Source organism: Artibeus jamaicensis, unplaced genomic scaffold (assembly GCF_021234435.1).
Source record: "Artibeus jamaicensis isolate MK-2021 breed Jamaican fruit bat unplaced genomic scaffold, CSHL_Jam_final contig_1015, whole genome shotgun sequence".
NCBI classification, from domain to species: Eukaryota; Metazoa; Chordata; class Mammalia; order Chiroptera; family Phyllostomidae; genus Artibeus; species Artibeus jamaicensis.
Genome location: NW_026521194.1, coordinates 1,049,806 through 1,072,338, shown reverse-complemented (window position 1 = coordinate 1,072,338; position 22,533 = coordinate 1,049,806). Strand labels below are relative to the sequence as shown.

Genomic DNA, 22,533 nt, shown 5'->3' with positions numbered 1-22,533 from the left:
TCTTCCCCGAATCCCAATTCTGCAGACCACCTCATAGAAATCTTGGTTAAATCAGTCCTACAAAATTCTTTTGTGTTTCTTCATTTTAACTCAATTAAAATATGTAACTACTCCTAGGAAGGCTGCTTATCTTCCCTTCTTTTTGGTTTGTATTTTTTATTTCCCACATAATGTGTTTATTACAAATGCAAAATATGCCTTTTCATCCCCGTAATCTGAACATATTGCCTAAGCAGCAAAAGCAATTCTCCATTCTTATAAAATTAAAACTATGTAGTATTCCTTTCCCACTTCTCCTAAGAGCCTCACTTCCAGACTTGCTCTCTGAATTTCCACTCGAAGGGTCCTACACAAGCCTCCCCAACCAGGGTGCTGCTTCTGGTGGTATTAGGTATGGTATCTGCTGTAGCTGGAGTCACTTTCATGCTCCAAGAAGTAATGACACCATCCTGAGAAACTTCAAAGCTCCATACCCAGAAGTTTCAGGTAATATAAAAGTAACGTTATTTGCTTTTCAACGGTCTAAGACCAAAATCCCACATGTATGTATGTCCTGTAACAAAACCCATCTCCTGCCAGTAGGAAGGTTTTTCTTCATACCTAAGAGAGCTGTTCAACCTAATTGTGGCTTTGGCACCTTCTCTTGATCACACACTTTAAAAACCCACCTGTTGATTAAAACCCCTTTGCATGACTAGGTGTCCCACACTTTCTCTGGGTTGTTCAGAACACATAACCTCATAAAGTGTCTCTCCGGGACACACACCTCTCTATTCCAAGCCGGGCCGAGATGAAATGATGTTTCCTGTAATGCCCCAAGGCTCCTGGTGGCCACAGCTGTCTATCTGCTCTCAAGTGCAGGGCGACAAAAGCGACTTTGTTTTACTTTGCCTAATTTCTCTCATAACCTTTCACTAACAGAAATAATCCTGGGGCTACGGAAATGCTACTCATTTTCATCAGAATATATTTTTTCACATCATATATAAATTTTGACAAATCCTTAACAATTACTATCATCTAGAGCCCAAAAGACAGGAAAATCAGCCCTGGAGCCCTGGGGGCGGGCATACCAACCCTTTAATAAGCAGACTACTAAACCATGTTGAACATAATTTCCAGTTTACAGGACACTTTGACATATATGATCTCATATCACACTCGGAAGAACTCTATGATTGGACTCACTTTATTATATAGGGAAACTGAGGCATGGGGGTTGGTGTAAGGTGCCCAAGGTCATACAAAGACGACCTTGTGAGGCTGGAACGGAATGAAAATTTCCTGATTCTTCATTCTGCCCTGTTCCTATTATTTCAGAATCACGCAGGCCAGGGGAGTATTTAAGTCATTCTTACCGTGCACCCCCCTGTAATTTGGCTTTACTTTGTTTGCTCATTGTTTTCCTTTGATGTTTTGTTTTGCAGAAAAAAAACTGTAATAGGGAATTCTTCAGTTGACCCTAGAAACATAAGTTATTTGCTCTTTTTTGCTATAGGAACAAAATCAAAATTTGCATACAACAGCAATTCCTGATTCCCATCTAAGCTAGTTGGAGTTTAAAGAGCTGAAAGACTTTGTCCATGACAATTCCAAATTCCATCATCCTTCATGTTCAAGTGATTAACAGTTGTCTTTCAGAGTCCTATTGGTCAGGGCACCAGTAACCAGTACAGCCCATCAGAGGCTTAGTTTGCTCAAACTACAGAGCCCCCAGGTCATGAAATAACATTACGATGGAGATTATGCAAGTATATACAATCTTTGTTCATGTAACAGTAAAAAAATAAATGCATCAAAGGAAATGACAGAACACTGTGGGTTACCCCTGCAAGGTCCGTTTCAGGGTTCCCAGATCTCACCAGACAGACACACACACACACACACAAACACGTAATTGTGTGTTTAGCCCATTGCTTACATACCAGCTTAACGACAGACAAGCTGGCAGTCAGCTCCTCTATTTATGTTGTGCTGTGGGCACACACACCCACTTATTATCTGTGGGACCGGACGCACCACAAACCTTAGTGGCAATAAATAGCTCCAAAGGAAGAACCGTCCACCGAACAAGTGAGAACATGAGTGGATTCCAATAAGTACAAAGATTTGCTAAACAAAACTCCTCGGGCAGAAGGAGTTCTTTTAAAAACCTGCTCCGAATCCTTCAACTGAAGTAAAATGTTTTTGACAACTGGAAGTAGTTAAAACTTCCTATCTTCTGATCGTTCCAAGTGCTTACCTCTGCACATCCGGTCTCCAGCTGGTTCTGTCAGGACAAGAACTCTCCCAGGGAAAGCTGGTTCTCACAGTCTCTTCAGACATTTTAGCAATTTGCAAAATGCAGGAGGTGTGCTGGGACAGAGGAAAGGGAAGGGTACTTTTCCCCAAACCACAAACACTAACCTACCAACTCAAGAATAGAAACAGAATCCCTATCCCAACAAGAAAAATTCTACTCCAGGAAAACAGGACGAAGGAAAAAATTTTTAAAGGCCTGAGGATATCTATAGTTCTTGTGTATATGGGACAAACTGAATCCAAAGCTCAGCGAGGAACAGAAATTCAATGGTGATGATTTTTAGAAAGTACAGTGTATCATTTAGGATTAGCTTCAGTTGCAAATGAAAGAAAAAGCAAAATAACAGTGGTTTAAAGAAAACAGACATTTATTTCTTTCTCACACACACAAAAACTGAAGTCTGGGTAAGCAGCCCGGGGCTACTGCGGCAGCTTCCTGGCACCAAGGACCCACCGCCTAGCTTCCTGCTCCAGCGTGGGCTCCCCCAGGATGGTCCAGAAGAGCCTTTCACGCTCCAGCTTTTGCATTTCCGTTCCCACCAGGGCAGAGGAAGAGGAACAGACAGCCAGGCCTCCTCCCTCTAAATCCTACCTGCTTACGTCCCACTGCCTACAACGGACTTGCTATATGGCCACAACTAAGTGCAACTAAGTACAACTTTCTGCTTAAAATAGCAGAAAGTGGCATTTGCAATTGTGCAAACAATCAACATTCCCCAGCTCCAAAGACTTCAAGGCCCTGGGGTCCATGCAACCGCCCAACATTTAAGAACTGCCTACCTTGGGCTCCGCACAGGGTGTCTTAATAGCACAGCAAGTAATGTGTTGAGCAGTCCGGGAACCCTCCAGGTTTCCTGCTGATGGCCAGGTGCCATTCGGTTTCTCTTGCGTAAGGAAAAGCAACTTAAAAAGTTCTCCCACCAAAAACGCCAGCATAATCAATGACCAAGAAACAGACATAACTCTAAACAAGACGGATTCTGTATTTTGTGTTTTAATTAATCATACTTGTTATAAATAGCTCTGACTTTTGAGACTGTTAATGTCTCTTGCATTCCTGAAATTAACAGATAATATCCCCACCAGAAGCAGAAATAGCTTGGGTACAAGATAGATACAATGTCTGATATTTTAATTTAAATGTCAAGGAGACCCAAGATATGTCCTAAAGAACTTAATGTGGGCACATGGAACTGTGTTCATCCCCATTAATAGCTGGCTCTAAAGATAAATGCAGAGTGGCTCTGACTCTCTCTTGCTTTCTCTCTCTCTTTGCCCCCCTCTCTCTCAATACAAAAATCAGCCTTTACTCTTAGCATCCTTACTGATTTACAAAGGTATGCATGCCACACTACCTCTTGCTTTCCCTCCCACAGAAATTAAGAGAGATGGCAAATAATTATAAAATATCATTAGTTTACTGGAGCGCCATCTAAATAAATATACTTAATGGGCTTGTATTGTGTTCCCAGGTTTATGCTCCAAGTATCGTGCCAAGTGCAATGAGACACGCAATGGGAAATAAAGACCCAGCCTCTTTCCTCTAGAGCCTTAGGAGATGGAAGTCCACAAATAATTCTAATAATCAGAACAACTAGAATGAGCTAAGTGGTATAATTGCAACGTAAGAACAAAGTGTGGACACCCATAAAAAATTGGGGTAATTGATGGCAATTGGACATCAGGCAAGGCAGAAAAGGGACGGTTTCATCTGCTGCAGCAGGATTATGGTCCCCTGACCAGAGTACGTGGGTAATGAAGAACATTTTAACTAAGGAAACAACACGGTAAAGGCATCGAACATCAAAACGCAAAAGTGTGGACAATGGCCCAGGGGGCATGAAAAGAAAGATGATGAGTATAGTTATGAGTTTGAACCCAAGAGTCCAAGCAACTCCCTAGCATCTGATAAGGACACTTCTTCACCAACACTGACCACAGAAGGGAGGAGAGCAAAGTTTCTGCCTAATCACCAACATTTTAATTCACTGGCTTTATTCCATGCAATCATCCTACATCTGATGTGCAAAAGACTGCAGAAAGGAGAGGGGAAAAAACAAGAGATGTAAACTAAATAATATTTTCCCCAATAAGAAATTAGCCAAATAGCATCTGTCCAAATAAACATAAAAATTCTAAACTCCTGAACACTCAAGAGGCCATTTCTATTTTAACCACAGTGTCTCCCTTTCAGTACTCTTGGCAATTCTCAATATACGCCCTTGGACAAAACGCATGCATTGAAAGATGGGCTGGAAAACCATGTGACCACAGCAGACCAGCAACAGCTGGCTGCTCATGTCCAGGACCGTGTCGGTCTCAACGTAATTGCACCCAACCATGGGGAGACTTGCCAAGGTCCTGAGACAAACAAAGAAACTCGCCGAGTCCAGGGATGCCCTACTGTGTGCATCTGCCGTTACTTTCCGGTTAGCACCTGTGGTGCAGATGATGATGGAATACCTGCCGCCTTTCCCCTGGTCCTTACTAACAGAAGTCTGACTCAGCCGAGAGCAACAACGTGCCCAGTTAAATAAAGTGTGCATCCTCCCAAGTAACATGTGCCCATGGGGCACAGTCCTCGTCCCTGAGTTGTTAGAATCCTGCCTGGATAGGACTCGAGGGAAAGCTTTCAAGTTCCTCACAAAAAGGCCCTCATCCTTCCCCATTCACAGCATCTGAGGGTGGAAGCTCCAACCGCCCTCCCCGGCATAATAACAACCAACTTTATATTTCACTCACCGAAACCTTCTCCAGCATGTGCAATTCCTATAACCACCTCTGCAGACCCACCTTATAATTTAGTTTGGCTCCTCACCCCCAAAATAAAAGATCAATAAACATTTGTTGAAAGTAAAGCCTGGGAGAAAGGGACATGGGAAGGAGCTCTGAGACAAATCTCAGCCAAATTCAGTGTGGTTTTACTGCCCTGCACTCAGCACTAATCAAACCCGCAGTGCCCAGCTCATTCAAACACCATGGTCCCTTTTATACACAAAAGGATGATGACCCTCATATAGCAATTTTACACTAATTGAAAATATGCATGAAGTCCAAAAACACTATGAATCAATAATGAATTTAAATAAATATTTCTTTTAATAAAACACATAGGATTTGAAATGTGGTTGACAAATTTGCAAAGTATACGTTTTTGGTGTATAGGACATGTACATGTATGTAATGCATGTAGGATTGACAGATGTCTTGAAATAATCCCATGGCCCTCCTAACTCCCGGGTCCACAGGTTAAGAATTATTAATCCCTAACAGGAGCATGTTAGTTGGGTCTATTCCACAGTCAGCACACCCCCAGAACCCAACGATGAGAGCCGTGGCAGAACTATGAGTCTGCCTTCCACTCTGGCCAACTTCAGTGTAGTTTTACCTTTCTGAGGCAGGTTTTGGCTTCTATTTACAATGTGAAGCTTAAAAAAAAAAACGTGTTAACACTTACAAAATTGTTATGCTACATAAACATTCCCCTGAGTCTGAGATGCCCACAGGAATGCAAGAGATGAGAGAGAATTTGCTCTATGACACGTGATTTATTTACCAGTAGGCATTAACAGCTTTAAAGCAAAGTTACCTGTCCCACTTAGAGGGGCCAGTGATTGAAATAAAAATAGATAAACAGCATCAGACCCTTCAGATACCAAAAACAAGCATCTGGTATGTTCTAAGATAGACTTTTTCAAGTGCACATTACAAGAAATCAACAACATAAAGATTTCCAGCCCTACAATCGAAATGAATCCATTTGTACTCTCATCCACAACCCAAGAAATGAGTTTTGATGACCATCTAATGCAAAGATAAATGCTCTCTTAATCATAAGCAAAAAGAAGAGAGAATTTTTTTTAATAGATCCAAAATGCAATGGCTTTAAAGCAACAGGCAAATTTGTTTTTGTCCAATTCAGCTGGGACTTCCTGCCCACCAAGAGCCCACAGCTGCTGACAGGAAGTTGGGAGCGGAGAGGTGGTGATGGCCTCTTGGAAAAGCCATTTAAAAAATGTCTATAGGCTCAGCAGTTAGCAAGAGAGTTCAAAGAAATTCAGGAATGGAAAGAACGTCACTCATCAATTGTGTGGACGAAAGAGGGTAAAAAAAAAACAAAAAAAACCCCACAGATGTTGCCCCAAATCACAGAGTAAGCCTACCCTACATGTAGAGTTGAGATGCTTGCAAATTAAGTTTTATGTCCAAAAGACCCCCTTCAAGTCGTCCTTGACCGCTGGCCCTTCTCCTGGGTATCCTGCTAACACATGTCTCCCACGGGTCAGCCCCTGTTCAACAAGGGCATCAAATTACCTTGCAAAGAAAAACGCCAGTTCTCTGGGCCAAGGAGTAAAAAGATCAGCACTGAGTCTGTGCTATTCACCGTGAACACAGCGGAGAGACAGAAGCACCAACCAGGAGGTGTCTAGACTTGATTCTTCACCCTCAAAACCGCCTCACTTCCAGAAGAGCCTTGAACTGTGTCACGCAGACAGTCTGTCAACAACGTAAAACAGATCCCGGCTGCACTCTAAGTGGGAATATTTCAATGTAATATTTCAACATTTGCATGAAATATTGCAATGAAGTATTTCAATTTCCCCAAGAGGATTCCCACAGGGGGAATGCGAATTTGAATTTTCTTAGGTTGTACAACACTCTCCCAAATGTTGCACCTTTGCAGAGCCATTCATTTTCCACAAAGCTTCGAGCCCCTAGAGAAAAGGCGAGCGGGCAGGGGGGTGGGTGGGGAGCGGGTGGGGGGTGCCCAAGCTAACCAATGCCAGATGACCTGTCCTGGATCCAGAGAGCTGTGTTTTGAAGATGTCCGCCTTGCATTAAATCAAAGTGGCAAAGCAGGTCTTGAAGACTAACTGAGGAACGACGTTCTCTACCCAGAAGAAGGTCAGGACTGCCAAAGTTGGAGGTATTTGACTTTCTGGGCTAAAGAACCCACACTGTCCCAGAGTGAACTTATGGAGCCATTCACATTTTTAACCCACAACTATAAATCCTTCTCAAGATCTAAGGCTCAGACAGCCCGAGACTGTCTTTTTGGATATTTTGGCCAAAACAGCTGTTTGTGTCCCTGAAACCACTTCTACCCCAGACTCAGAGACAAGAAGGATTCATTTTATAATGTGTACCGAAATTACTTTATTTATTTTGGATGCAGTGAAAGCATCATTACTTAAAATGACACTCTGCTTTTTCAGCACAGATACTTGGCAGGAAGGTGAGAGTGACATCCAAGTTATAAAAACCTTAAGATTTATAGCAGATGCCAAAGGAGGGCTACACCCTTATAAACAACGAAGACAAAAATCTTTCTCCAACGATGGGCCAGAACATGGGAGCTACGGGCCAGGACTATAGGATAGCCAGGATTACTTCTGTTCAGTGGCTCTCACTAAAGGAAGGATAGGTGCACTAAAAAGGCCAAGGAAAGAAATGTTTGCAGCCTGTCTTCATCCCCCCAGTTACGCATGCACACTATTTACAAGCAAAGTAGACGCATCAGGAGAGTTGTGTGCGACCCTGGGTTTCTAGCTGGTCTCTTACAGGTACTACAAGCGCGACTCCCCCACTTTTCTCCACACACGTGCTTTGCTCCACACACATCACACTTTGTGGATCTGAATCTGAAGACTGCATAGCAATGGTTCATGAAAAACTCCACCTGCAGAGCGATCAGAGTTTGTGGTTGCAAGCAATGGCCACCAAGGCCAGCCCACTGGAGCAGAAAATATAAGTAAACAATGGCAGTGAGGCTGGATGGAAAGGAGGGCACGAGGACCACCCTCAGGAAGGGCAGGATCAAGCAGCAGCAGGACAACAGAGCTCCCTCGGACCACGGTGCTCAGAATGGCCAGTTTGGGCTACTTTCAACCTTTCTGTCACCCTGCTCCGGGTTCCAACTCCTGAGAAAAGTTGCCTGGGTGATCCAGACATGTGGGGCACATACCAACTCTTAGCTAAAGGGGAACCATTGGCTGACAGTCCCCCTTAAAATGGAGTCTCCCCCAACTGGAGTGGGGGGAGAAGAATCCCCAAAAGTGGTATCAGGGTGCTGTTACCAGAAGAGGAGAAATGAAGCTGGGCAGAAAACATCCAAAATGGAGACGTCCAGTTCCACTCCTATATCCACTTCTACTCTACATAAACACTCTTAGCATTCCGACTGACTAGTTTATTTTTTCAATTTCTAGGGACAACCTTGGCAAAAATTACAACTAATGCTATTGCCCAATGTTCCGTGTTATGATGTTCCGCGTAAAGAACCACGTGATAACTTCCAGGGTCTTCAAATTAGGGAAAAGTTTGGGGCTCCAGATGAGCTGGTATACATTCTTCTAGTAGATAATGAGAACTAAGTAACTCATCATGTTTCTTTTCTTACTTAGGCCACTAGGAAGCTCAGAGCTAAAAGCTTCGAGCTCAGTTATGGCAGCTATCCTCAGTGTAGGTTTTCGGTCACAACGAAATCCCTCCCCCCTTCCTGATACGACCGGTACTTGAAGGTTTTGTTTCAGCCTTATTTTAATGCTTCAATGATTCTATATTTTATTTTTTAAAACTTCGAAAGCACTTGAATTTTTTTGTTACTAACCAAAAACCAACCTTTTCAGAACTATATAAGCATCTAATATACAACTGCATTTTCTGAACTTACAGACTGGCCAGGACCTTGGCATTGAGCATCGTGTCTCCCTTTTTTTTGCTGCTATAGAGCGAAACTTGGGCAGCAGAAACTAGTTCAGATGAATTTCTAGTCTTAAAAGGTGCTATGGAGGAAAAAAAGATTAGACGATATTAGATTAGATAGAAGAATAGACAGACCTAACTCTGAGTCCAAATATGGGGTGCAAAAATTCTTAAAATAGTTATCAATAAAGTTCATAAACTTTTACTGGAAGGGGGTCCAATGGAAGAGCAGTAGGCAACTTTGTCAAACCTATAATTTAGGCAGCGAAGCTCAGTGGACAAGCTGGGGAGGCAAGAAGCACGCAGCCCAGAGCTTCGGGGACCAGGCAGACTGGTAGAGGGTGGGAGGCCCCGTGGTTTGATAGCTCGAGCTGTTTTCTGGTTAACTTCCTTGTAAGCCTAACGCTGAAATCAGAACCCTGTAACTCTGCAGGGCATGGGCAGAGTCAAGGAGGATGTTGGCATCCCCGGGAAGGTAAGCAACAGCAGCTGCAGATCACCTCCCAGGATGGTGGGGAAACATCAACAAAGTGCTTTTGAGTGTTTTGGGGTGGAAATGGGAATTCTTAAATATAAAAGGGCTGCCACCATTACAAATGGCTTTCAGTTCTGGTTTCCTGAAATAGCATTTGAATGGTTCTTCGCAGGCTGATAATCAGGGAGGATTAAAACCTACTCTCCACCCTCCAAACATCCCCCCCTTTCTGGAAGCAGTCTGTTCCAACGTTTGGCAGTAACAACGCCCGAAATGAGCCAATACTCTAACAATGAGAAATTGTAGTTGCCTGGCGTGGGATATGAAGGAAAGAGATTGGCATTTAGTGACAAGTTGGTGAAGCCTCCCACCTCTGCCTGGAAGCCCTCCCAGATGCTCAAGATCAGAAAACAGGGATGAGGAGCAGCACTGCCCATCCCCGGGGCATGTCCTCCCAGGACAGAAGAGATGGTGGTGTCTCCCCACTCCAGCCACACGAACTCCAACCCACAGCTCCTCCCAAAAAGGGGAGAGAAATTGGGCTGCAGGCACTAAAGGTGAATTCCGGAGTTGTGTCTGGAGAGCAATGCATGGTGCTGAACAAATAAACTTAGTCACACAATTATTTACCACCTTGGCCTTTAAGAGTCAGGAGGCCAAGATTCTGATCCTGATTTCAACACTACGTGAACTTGGGATTCAGTTCTCCCACCAGCCAAGAGAAAGGCCTGACCTAGACTTGGGTCCCAGACTCAAGCGCCCGAAGCAAATGGTGAATCAGTGAGATGTGCTCTGTAAGGCCTGGGACGAGCCGGACAGCAGCTGGTCAGTGGTCACTACGTGAGAATCAGGCCCACACTGCTTAGACCCTCCCATTTTCGGAGAAAATCAGCAAGCCCAGATTGTCTTATAAATTCCTCTGATTTTTCAATCCTGGAGACTAATTTGTAAAGTTTTTATATACACTGAAGGAGGCCAAAGAAAACATTTTTCTAGGCTAGAGCCAAACCTCAGGCGCAGTTCGTCAACTTGAAGGAGTTCAGATTCTGCACTGAAGTGCCCCGGCCTGGGCGGAAGCTCCTTCACAAGGGACCGGGGTCATCCTGTCCCCCGCGTGGAAGCTCATGGGCATGGCATCCTAACAGCTATGACAAATCCTGCTGTCAACCAGACTCGCTCTGTTCCACCGGGCACTTCCCAAAATCATGTGCAGACTGAACCCTTCGTGGCAAGACTCAGGTGAGCAGCTCGCTGAATGGGTGCCCCGTGGAACACACTTTGGGAAACGCCAAACCTCTCTCACCAGCCTGGTTCTAAAATACTGTGCTGTATTTCACCTCCTTTACCCTTGGACCTGAAGTAGGGGGAGACGCCAGCATTTCCTGCTTCCCACAGATCGTCAGATACATGACAGCACTTTGCATTCCTCACCTCAAGTAATAGTCAGGAGCTCAATGGTGTTATCCCCACTTTAAAGTTGAGAAAATACAAATCGGCGAGCTAAGGTAACCCCAAAATAAGGGAATGGCCAAGATTTACATCCATGGGGGCCCGAGTCTAAACTCCACGCTCTTTCCACTGCGTGGCAACCTGAGTGTGCCACAGGTGGTCTGGCTCGTAGCCTCCAGAAGTGGCCTCATCACCTCCCCTTTGCCCTGGGCTGCCCACCCCCGTGGCTTTGGAAATACTCTATTACCCTCCTCAGAGCATCCAGGCTCTTCGACTAGAAAACATTATCCTTCCAAGAGAACCAGAGAGTCCACGGAAGCGCTCGGGACGGGGAGCAGACGTGGGCACTGACGCCTTTACCGGCAGGGACGATGCATCAACAGCCGGCAGCAGCTGCGAACTTGTGAGGGACGGCTAACTTTTGCAGGGCCTGCACACGTGCGAAGAGGGCCGAGTCCCCGTGTGACCCCCTCCACCCTGCCGTCCCTTCCTCATATTTTGTCTGTGCGTCCTTCACCCCTCCGACTCCCCAGTGGGACGTCCCCTCTTCCTAGCTTTCTAGCCCATCTGCTTTCCTGCAACTCAACCTATTTCATTTCTCTCCTCTCCTCCAAAGCAAATGCAGTCAGTGAAAGAAGTTGAGCATCTTACCTGCCAAACATGGGGGTGACCACACCTCCTGGTGGCCCAGAGATGCTCAGGGGACACCTGCTGTTCAAATCCCTTCTTCCCATCCAGACCCAGGCCACTACTAGTCTGCTGTCAATCATTTTACATCCCAATCATTTTACACCAGAAGAGTATGAGAGCTCTGCTTCCTCCACAGTCTCACCCACACAGGGTACAGTCGAAGCCTTTCTCATTTAGCTATTCTATAGTTGTGTAGCAATATCTCAGTGTAGTTTTCATTTGCATTTTCCTACGAAGGATGTTGAATACCTTCTCATGTGTTTACTTCCTATACATGTAATTTCTTTGTTCAAATCACTGGCTCACTTTAAAAAGTAATCAGGTTATCTTATGACTGAGTTTTAACAGTTCTTCATAGGGCCTGGTATATGTCCTTTATTATAGGTATGTGACTTGCAAGTATTTTCTCCCAGTCTTTGTTTTATACTTTCATACTCCTATATACACTTTTTAAAGAGAACTTCTTAGTTTTGATGAAATCTAGTTTATCCAAGTTCTCTTTTTATTGAATGTTTTTTGTTACTGTTCTAAGGAATCTTTAGCCAAACTAAAGAAACTTCTGGGTGTGATAGATCTGTTCATTATCTTGGTTGGTTACACAGATGTACACAAAGTCACAGGGAGTCCCTGCTGTTTCTGTCTAGAAGTTTTATGGTTTTGCGTGTCACATGTATGTCTGTGATGCCTTGTGAGTGAATTTTTGTCTACAGTCCAGGTGAGCTATGGATTAAAGTTTCAGGTTTATTGTCAGTGATGTTGTTTTTGTTGTTTTGCAAGGGGAAAATCAATTATTCTAGCATCATTTTGTTGGAGAAAAAAATGACTATCCTTTCTCCAGCGAACTATCTTTTTTGCACCTTTGTCAAAAATCACATACACTGGATCAAAAGGCAGAACTCACATAAAAGGTCCGCGCTGACAGCTGCTGAAATTTAAAATGTGCAGATGCTTGGATTCAAGCACTCCAGTCTTAGCCATTCCGTCTACAGGAACACCAGCACAAGGGCAAGGCTTGGGTCCTTGAGACAGTAACATGGACGCAACGGAAATATCCCCAAATGAGGGAGGACCAAATGAACTCCAGTCCACCACCACCACAAAACTCTATGCAGGTACTAAAAGTAATGAGCTGCGGCTACACACACAGAGCAGAAGAGAAGCCCTTGAAACATTTTCATGGATTAAGCAAAGAAAAAACTGCAGAGTGATTTTATATCTATATTATACATGTGTGTAGGTATATATTATATATATGTGTATATATTTCTTGAGATATGTGAGAAAGCCTAAACATGTGGCTACATACTCGTGTAAGTTTGCAAAAAGCTGGGGGAAGTTTTGGGAAAATAGCTACCAGACAGATCACATCAGATTCCTTCACAGGTAGAACTGAGAATAAGGGAGTAAGTAGACAGTATTATTAACCTCTTCATACACTTCCAAACTGTCTGATTTGTTACCTTGTCACTCTAAGCAGATATTGGTTTGTATTTTTTTAATCAAGTGGAAAATCGTATCATGGCCTCGTGACGTGTAACAGAGGTGTCACTCCGTGCATGTCTCATCAGTGCTACTACATGGAAAACATCCCATTGCTTTTTTGAGGAAGGGATGGTTGGGGTTTTTGGTGGGGGAGAAATATACTGGTGAATGGAGGGAACTCAAAAGACAATTCCACACTAAGTGTTATGGGTTGAATATTGTCCCTCAAAAATTCATACGTATTGTAGAAGGCTTAACCCCCAGAATGTGACCTTATTTGGAAACAGGGTGTTGCAGATGTAATTAGTTAAATTACAACGAGATCTTACCGGAGGAGGGTGGATCCCCATCGACAGGACTTGTGTCTTTATTTTAAAAAGGGGAGATTCGGACACACGGGGAGAATGCCATGCACAACCTGGAGCGACACTGCCACAAGCCAAGGAACGCCACAGGTGGCCAGCAGACCGCCAGGGGCTGCGCAGCGGCGTGGGAAGGCGCCTCCCTCCCAGGCCTCAGAAGGAGCCAGCCTGCCTTACACCCTGACTTCACACAGCCAGTCTTCAGAACTGAGAGACAGTTAATGTCTGTCGCTTCAGCCACCCAGCGTGTGGCACTGTCTTAGAGCAACCCTGGGATACTAATGGGCTAAGCCACCAGAAGCTGAGTCAAAAGGAAAACAGCTCCGTGTCAGTACCACAGTCCCACAGCCCAGCTCACTCCTAGGGAACATCCGCAGGAGGCTGAGAGAGTAAGCAGGGGTTTCCACGACCCCCATCGAACAGGTGGCCCCTCCCCCAGGATGTCACACGCACCTGAGGATGAGCCGGCCAGTCCTGCAGTCAGGGCATCAAAGCTTGTGGTGGGCAGAAGGGGCTTGGGAACCTGTGTGCTGATCCTCAGCCCCACAATTACAGAGACACTGGGAGGAAAGACTGGTCATGAAAGGATTAGGATGGCTCTATCCTTGAGGAAGGATGACAATTAGGGAGCCCTCTCTCCCGGCAGCTGTCCCCTCGGCCCCTATCCCCCCACCACACACACATACATGTTGGTATTCACTCCCTACCGGGGAGGGGAGTGAGGAGTAAGACAGCATCTGGACACATGAGCACCTTCGCCCTGAGAAACACAACCCCGGAGAAGCCACTCTGCAGTGAGCCAGGCTCCTCACTCTCATCGGGACCAGGAATGCCCGCACCTCCACAGCTGCTGCACAAAAAGCACCAGTTTCTCCAGGTAAACAAGTGTTCCAACTCCTCCTGACGTTTATTTTTTGCCTTACAAGTGAGTCCCAGAATAGGAACGCATTCTTCATTGAAACAATTTATACCGTTACTAAGTGGAAATGAAAACAAAACAGAATACTCCACCAGACACAACTAATCAACAACCAGACACACTCTGAGGCTGACCTAGAGGCCGATTGGAAATGGACTCCAAGGTCAACCTACACATTTTCCTGGCTGGGAAGAGCCAACCCCAGAACCCGCCACCTGGTGATGCTGCACAGACTGGGCTGTTTTGAGATCAAACTCCAGCCCTGCCTTGGCCTCTGCCTGTCTGGAAAAGTGCGGCAGAGATCCACCTTACGGGACTATTTTTCACATCCCAGCCACATTTTTAAAATTTTTTATTTATTGATTTGAGAGCAATAGAGGAAGAGAGCAAGCGAGGGAGGGAGGGAAGTAATAAAGAAGACGAAGAAAAGCAGGCAGAGAGAAGGAGAGGCATCCACTCACTGTTCCACCCATTTATGCCTCCATTGGTTGACTCTTGCATGTGCCCTGACAGGGGGTCGAACCCCCAACTTTGGCACATCGGGATGATGCTCTATCCAACTGAACTACCTGGGTACCAGCCATAATTTTAATGACCAAAGTTAACTATTTCTTAAAGCAGGTATCTACTGCATTTTCCAGAGGCCCTTGGTTTGCTGCCTTTTCCTAGGATATTGACCGGAGCTAGATCAGGGTGAGAAAAGGGATATTTCAGTGGTTCTCTGATATCTGCTTTCATTTTTTTTAAACCCACTATAAATAAATTCATACTCAGTATTAAAAAGAGCACACTCTACACACACGTTCATTTCATCCCAGGATAAAACATCGGGCATACCTAGCCCTCTAGAAACACAGCGAACAGTCAAAGGCAGTATGGTTTCTGCTACACATCAGTCTCCCAGGGCTGCTCTAACAAACTGCCACAGACTGAGTGGCTTTCAACAGCAGAAATGTATCCCTTCACAGCTCTAAAGGCTGGAAGTCCAAAATCAAGGTGTTGGTAGGACCGCGCTCCCTCCAAAGGCTCTGGGGAAAGACACATTCTTGACTTGTCTGGCTTCTTGTCTGGCTGCCGGCAACCCTGGGTGGTCCCTGGCTTGTGGTAGCATAACTCCGTGCTCTGACTCCATCTTCAAATGCCCTTCCACCCTGTGTCCCCTCTGTGTCCTCAAATCTCTCCTAACAAGGACACCAGTCACTGATTTAGGCCTCACCCTAATTCAGTATGACTTCATCTTAACTCTATTACATCTGCAGAGACCCTATTTCCAAATACGGCTCCTTTCACAGGTACTGGGTTAACACTTCGACATATCTTTTCGGAGGGACTTAAGTCAACCCAGAAGTATGAGTGAGACCAGGGTTTGAATCTGAATCTTGGTCCCTTGTAGCCATGTGACTCTAAATGCCTCAAGTAATCAAAGACCCAACTAATATATAGGCTTCACTCAAGAAGCAGGAGATGGTGTTTCTCTCACAACTGAAACCTCTCTTATCAAAGTAAGACCTTCATCATCAGGAGTGAGAGAAGAGGGAGGAGCCCATGAACCCTCAGACGTGAGAAAGAGACCTCAGGAGGATGAGTGGTCCAAGGGGCTCCTGCACCAACTGAGGGAGCACAGCTCGCTGAGACCTTGGCAGCAGTGCCGTACACCAAAGGCACAGAGCGAGTCTGTGGCTGACCCCTGACGCTGTCCCTTCCCGGTTCGTGGCCGGAGGGTTTGGACCAGGTGAATACACTGATGTTTTATCACTGGTTAGCCACTAAATTGGAATGAAAACTTTTTTTTTAAGTTAACATAAAATGATAGTAGCTAATTCCACTAGACTTTAGGAGGTCTGTGGACAAACATCCCAACTATTTCTTTTTGCTCTACTTAAACAAAGCCTCTGTTTAGATGTGTGCCCGTCGGGGCTGAACGAAGCACAGTGCAGTCATTGAGGGTTTCTGGACTAGTTTTCTTTGCTGACCACTAACGGGTCCCTGGCCTGCCGCTGTCTGGAGTCAGACAGTACTGTGGAAGGGGGCCGGATCTCCAGCAGCCTGGGGGCTGTCCAGGGCCGACTCTTCCAGGATCCACCTTACAGGACGAATAATCGACTTGGTTGAAGAGAGTCAGTGCCAAAGGAAGGGGGAGGAGAGAGCTAACATGGAACATCAAAGAAAACACAGAAGTTGCCCAACGCCCCAAGATAACCCAGTAGGGTCAACATTAGGCAATGCAACAAGGGACAGAGAATTTTCCCCAAGGTTAGCATTTTGCAAGTCACTTCTTAGAGATTTTGCTGACAAACTCAGAGACAGACCCAATGATGTAAGACAGCATTTTAGCTCAGAGAGAAGTAAATGAATGATAACTGTGAGTTTTCTTTACAAACGATAAGACCCAATGCTTTGTGCTTACTCAACTATGAGGGATGAAGAAAAACAACCAACTCTACAATGGATTTAGTGAGAAACCCGTGCCTCGGTACAAGCAATTGCCCCTGGACGCTCTCACCTCCTTCCTCCCTTCCCCCCACTCTTGGTCCAAACAAGGCTTGACCACCAGCTCTCAAGATCTCTGGTATGAATATCTGCTACACGCTGACATTGGAGATTGTCCTGAACAGCACTCGGGAATTTCAGCTTAAGTATGACACAGCAGCTTACTTCCCTCAGAGACCTGGGCCACCAAAAAGAAGGCAGCCCTGGGTCAACACAGACAACTGCACTGCTTCGACAAGAAATACAAAAGCGGCCTCTTAGAGCCAACAAGACCACCATTATTCTAATTCTATTTATTAGTAGCAACAGCAGCAGCATGGGTAGAGCATCCTGCTTGGATATATCCTTCTGTGCCAAAGAGAAGTGGTTCAGAAGCGAGCTCGGGTTCAAGTGCCAGTTCACTTCTAGCTGTCTGACTTTGGCCACATCATGTCAACGCTCTGGCCTTTGGCTTCCTCATCTATAAAATGGAAACCAAAGTGGTTATGGGAGGCAAATGTGCTGGACAATTCAACCGAAATTCCTTAGCACAGTGCCACACCCCCAGGTGTGTCACAGAAGCAGCCGTGTCGTTACCATCCCCGCTCCGTGTTCCTTTTGTCAAGTTGGTCTGCCTAGAAATGTGTCCTGTCCACCAAGGTGTTCTCTCTGCCTAATGGGCCGTGTCTGATGATCTCCAGCTGACATTCTGGAGGGTTCTTCAGTCTCGCTTCTCAGGGGAAAAGCAGAAGTGACATAATAGTAGAGAAATAAATTTGAAACAACCCACAGTCCAAGGCACGGTGAGATCTATCAGACGCGACCGGGCAGGGCAAGGGCAGGATAATCCTTGGGGGAGGAGGACTCTTCCCTCCTAAAATCTCCAAATTTTATTGCGTTAAAAACATGGCCCTTTTCATCAGACAAACGTTTAACAAGGAATCAAAAGAAAGTGCTTCAGGCTCCGGTTTTCTCATGGCACTTCCTCTTTTCACCCTCTTTTGGAGGCTCTCGTGTCCAGCCATTGGCCAAAATGAGAGGGGAAAGCAAAGTGAAGAGGCAGGAAAAAATGGGCCAGGCTGAGAAGCCAAAATCTGGCTTGATGGATAAAAGCTTTGTATTTTCTGGATCTACCATGGAGAACCTTCATTTCGGGGAAGACAGGCAAATGATTAAATCGGAACCTTTATGGAACGCATCACGAGAAGATGATTAGACACGGACTCTGCAATCAGAAAATGGTGGGACTTATTCCCCATTCTTTCTGACAACCCCGTTCCACTCTACGCTGGTAATACCCACACCACAAACAAGGATGCGTGGGCCTCTTTTGTTTCTTGTTTCTTTTTCTTTTTTTGAATCCTCACCCAGGTTATGTTTTTATCAATTTTAATGTGAGAGGAAGGGAGAGTGAGAGAGAGAAACATCAGTGTGAGAAACATCCATCAGGTACCGCCTATCCACACCCTGACCGAGGATGGATTCCCCCACCTTTTTTGGTGTGTGGGACAACGCTCCGAACAACTAAGCCACCGAGCAAGGGCTGGCCTTTGTTTCTAACAGTCTTCATACATCCTTCTCTGGCTCTCCTCCTCATTTGACTTAAAGAAAAATGGATCTCATAGCTCACAGAAGACATGTGCTCAGGGAAACACATGCTCTTTACATCTAAGTGAGTCCCCATTCGGGCACGGTGATTCCGTCACTTCTAATGGAGCCACTCAGCCCAATAACCAAGACAATCAGAACATCCATGCAAATTTTAAACATTGAGGCCAGAAGTAATTTCATCTCTATTTTTAAATGCCCATACCTCGCCTTTTTCCACTGAAAAGCCCCCTTCGCTTCTCTGAGCAGAACCTGCTTCAAATTTCTCTTTAAAAATGTATAACTCGCCCTGGTTCATCCAATAACAAAAGTCTGTGGCTCAGAGGAGACGGTGAAAGGGAAGAATTCAGATTCATTCGTTTTTAAAAGTCGGGGTAGTAATGTAAACCTTCGAGTCCCTCTTGATCCCATTATGTTTTTCATGGCAGAAGCTCCCGGCCAGGGCTCCAGTGCGATGCAGCTGAAGTTTTAACATTCAAGGGAGCAGATGAACTCGCCGCGGTTTGTGTGACTGGATGAGAAATTACCCAGCTCGGGCCTGCTCGGGGCCACGGGTCGCTTCGCCAGGACTAGATGTGGGTCAAACAGAAAACACCCAGATCAGAAAACATCAGCATCGTTTTGTTTGGCAAAAAAGTGAGTATTGATAATGAAAATCGCACTCAGTCAAAGATGCCATTTGTTCAGTTCTAATTAGTTAGATGGTAACTGACCTCAGCAAAGTTCTGCCACACTCCCTGGGCTACGGACCCTTTGAATGGGCCTCATCAAACAGGAACTAATAAAACCGACTAGGAAAAGATGCCATTCTCCACTTTCAGTGCCTCTTCTGTTTCAAGGTGTCTGTGCAATAAATTGACAACTCAGTCCTTACAGGAAGCTCTGGGAAAAGCATCCTTGGAGCATTTTCTTCACTCCAGCTCATCTAAATTGGAATGTTTACATTAAAAATTAATTTAAAAAATTAATGAGGGTACTTGAGAAGGTCAAAAAATTAGTGCGAGAAAGGCGGGGCTTCGCTAAATAACGGCCTTGTCATTTACCTCCCCGGGGAACCTAACTGATTTCCACAGCCACAGAATCCGGATGAGCTAACGCAGCCCATTCACTGAGGAATCACGGAGGAATCGGAAACCAACGTTCATAAATGGTGGTGCCCTGAGGGCAAAAAGGGGAAGAAAAAAAATCCCAGACGTCAGAGACCGTGACAAAGATAACCACAAGGAATGTAAATAAAATATTATTACAGGCAGCTCACTCACCACCTCACACTCAACATCTCCCTCCCCCAGAGCAAAAAGTAAAAACATACAAAGTAGGAGTGTTTTAAACAGTGTGGAGCTGCTCTTTGGGGAGAAACCATGAGTACGAAGCCGTTTTCTTTTCCATTTGGCTCACTCTGACAATCACGAGGCTTGAGATGGACTTTTAAAAGAGCACCGGGCTGTTTACTAATTCCAACTTGAGGAGCAGGAGGTTGAGCCCCACATTGACAAGGACCTTCCAGCAGTGACTTGATCTTCGTCAGCGATAAGCCATGTTTACTCAAGCTTTCGAAAGCCCAAACCCGGGCTCTCTGGACACGACACCTCTAAATGAAATACATGCACTGCAAACACAGAGTGTAATGAGCCGGACTCGTGCCAACTGTACATGTGTACATTTCACAGAAGAGCCAGGAGGACATTTCTAGCGAGGAACGATCGCCATGCAGAATGCAAGCCAGAGCTCTCGCCTGCCAAGGGTCACAGGCTCTGGAGCACACAGCAGTCCTAAAGGAAACAGGCTGGTAGAAATAACTTCAAGGGACACAATCCACAAACTCTGCCAAAGCACTGACCACCAGGCCATAAGAACCACCTTAAGGAACTGTGGCTCCTGCTCTCTGAGGCCTTCCAAGAGTTACCCACCTCACTTGATGATGGGGAACCCCGCACCCCCCAGCCCTCCATCGCCCCCTCCTTTAGAACAGAATGCACACTCCAAACGGAAGGAGGAATTCATACACACATTTGGTAACTGGTGCCACTGCCAAAATACACTGACATCACCTTTGACCAATCAATCATTCCGAGCCCAATGCTGATATTCTCTTACGAAGACAAGGCGGGGGCTAGAGTCTGTTCACCCACCACCCCATTTCCAAGGCTACGGGGTCCCCTTTCTTGTTTAGTCTGACACCCTGGGAGACTGGCCTGATAGCTCCAATTCTGTTCACGTGGACCCACTCCCTGCTTATATCAGGCCCAGAGAGGTGCAGACGGGGGCTGCGGGGCATCTGATCCTGCCGAGGATCTAAGCAGGTGACTCCTCCGGATGACAGGCCAGTCTGGAGCTTCGACTTTTCAATGAGAAACCTTCCAAGCCAGTCAGGGCCCCTGGCCTTCACCGTCTGCCTCTGCAGACACACTCGGCCTCCAACTGTGCTCTATTTTACCACTTAAACACTTCTTCAAACTTTACTACGGAACACTGTGACTCTGAGCCTGCCAAAAGTTCACTGCGGGGCTCTCTGGATCGTATCTGGCTGAGCAGCTGCCCTCCCTCTTGAGGATATCTCTGGGCAAAACCAAGTCATCAAACCCCGAGTCAAGGGGACCCCAGGGTCCCTGGTGCCCCCTCTGAAAACGCAGCTTTTTCTCACTTTGACCCCCTTCCCAACTCCACAGTTTCAGAATCCAAATGAAAGGGTTTTATTTCAGTAGACAACTATGAAAAACTTTTGATGGGATGACCCAGGACCTAATTATTCCTGGCTTAACTTAACTTTTGATTTTCAAAAATCTGGGGGAGCTTAGGTTCCAGGGAGATGACAGGAGGGAGCCTGCGAAAGGGGGGGAAAAGGAAAGAAGTCTCATACCACAACCAAGCCAAACCGAGCCTGATATTTCCAAATTATATTGGCAAATGGATATTTTCACAAATCATTTGTTCGGTCTTTCCTGGAGACAAAAAGAAGAAAAATATCTGGATGCCAAAGCCCTAACCCCAGACCAGTAAAATCGTGTCAGCGGAATGCAATCTGACGTTGCTGGTCAGAAAGCCCAACCGTGTATTCCAACACGCGCAGGAGCACCCCCAAGCCGAAAGTTGTGACGCCCGAAGCGATGCCTTCATCAGTGTATCACCCCCTCGCCCCGCCGGGTGCCTGGCGCTAGGTTAAGCCAACAGCATCATGTGCCTATCCATGCATCTCACACGGTTGTTTTGGGCAAATCCCTGCAAGTGGGCAAAGGCGCCAGCTCTGCTCCTCTGGCCCGGGCACCTCCTCCTCCAGGCTGGCCCCCGGTGCCCCTTACCTGCAGGCGCTCCGTGGCCGGCTGCCACATCTTCCAGCCGCGGGGTTTGGCAGAGGAGACACTGGCGAGACTCAGTGGATGCGCCTGGGGGCGAGGGGCTGCGGTGCCGCTTTACATCTGGGGTCGGTGTCCGCGGGATGTGCGTCCTCCAGCGGGCTAACACCGCGGGGTGGGCACAGGGGGCTGCAAGCAGGAGGGGGCGGCGCCGCGCTCCGCTGCCGGCAACTTGTGGGCTCGGCCGCGCGCCGGCTGTCCTGGCGCAGCTGCGAGAAGACTGCGCAGCTCCGCCCGGGCCCCGCGAGCGCACAGCGGCGACCGCTCCCTCCTCCTCCCCCACCGCCGCCTCCGGACCTGCGCGCTCTGAGCATGCCCGGGGCCGGCGCCCGCCCGACAACTAGCACCCCCGGGCCGTGGGGGTCGCGGGACGCACTGCGACGGCCCCCAGATCCCCGTGAGGAGAGCGTGGGGAGGCCACAGCCTGCGACCTTGCGACCCTGCTCCCGGCAAGAACCCCAGGTGGGGTGGCGCCTGGGAGAGGGGACAGACTCGCTGGGGAGACAAGGGCCTGGGGAGGGGTGCTTCCTGAAGAAAGGAACCGCCGCCCCTGGGGCCCTGGGCTCTGAATTGCCCATGATGTGCCTGGCACTGTGCTGGGCGTCAAACTTCCATTCATTCTTCCCACTCGAGTTAACTGAGCACCTATTACATGGTCCAGTCCCTGAGCTGGGGTCTGAGGATACGGTCAGACAGAACAGAAGAATCTCCATTCTAGTT

At 46.6% G+C, this 22,533-nt stretch overlaps 1 protein-coding gene across 1 annotated transcript in view; it reads right to left on the bottom strand.

The window, feature by feature from the left end:
* PID1 (phosphotyrosine interaction domain containing 1) overlaps positions 1-22,086 on the bottom strand; it is a 207,217-nt gene extending 185,131 nt beyond the window's left edge. Inside the window, exon 1 of the mRNA XM_037139267.2 lies at positions 21,760-22,086. Within this exon, the coding sequence (XP_036995162.1) occupies positions 21,760-21,789 (30 nt within the window). The 5' untranslated portion in view covers positions 21,790-22,086. The remainder of the gene's footprint in view (positions 1-21,759) is intronic.
* Positions 22,087-22,533: the final 447 nt, after the last annotated feature.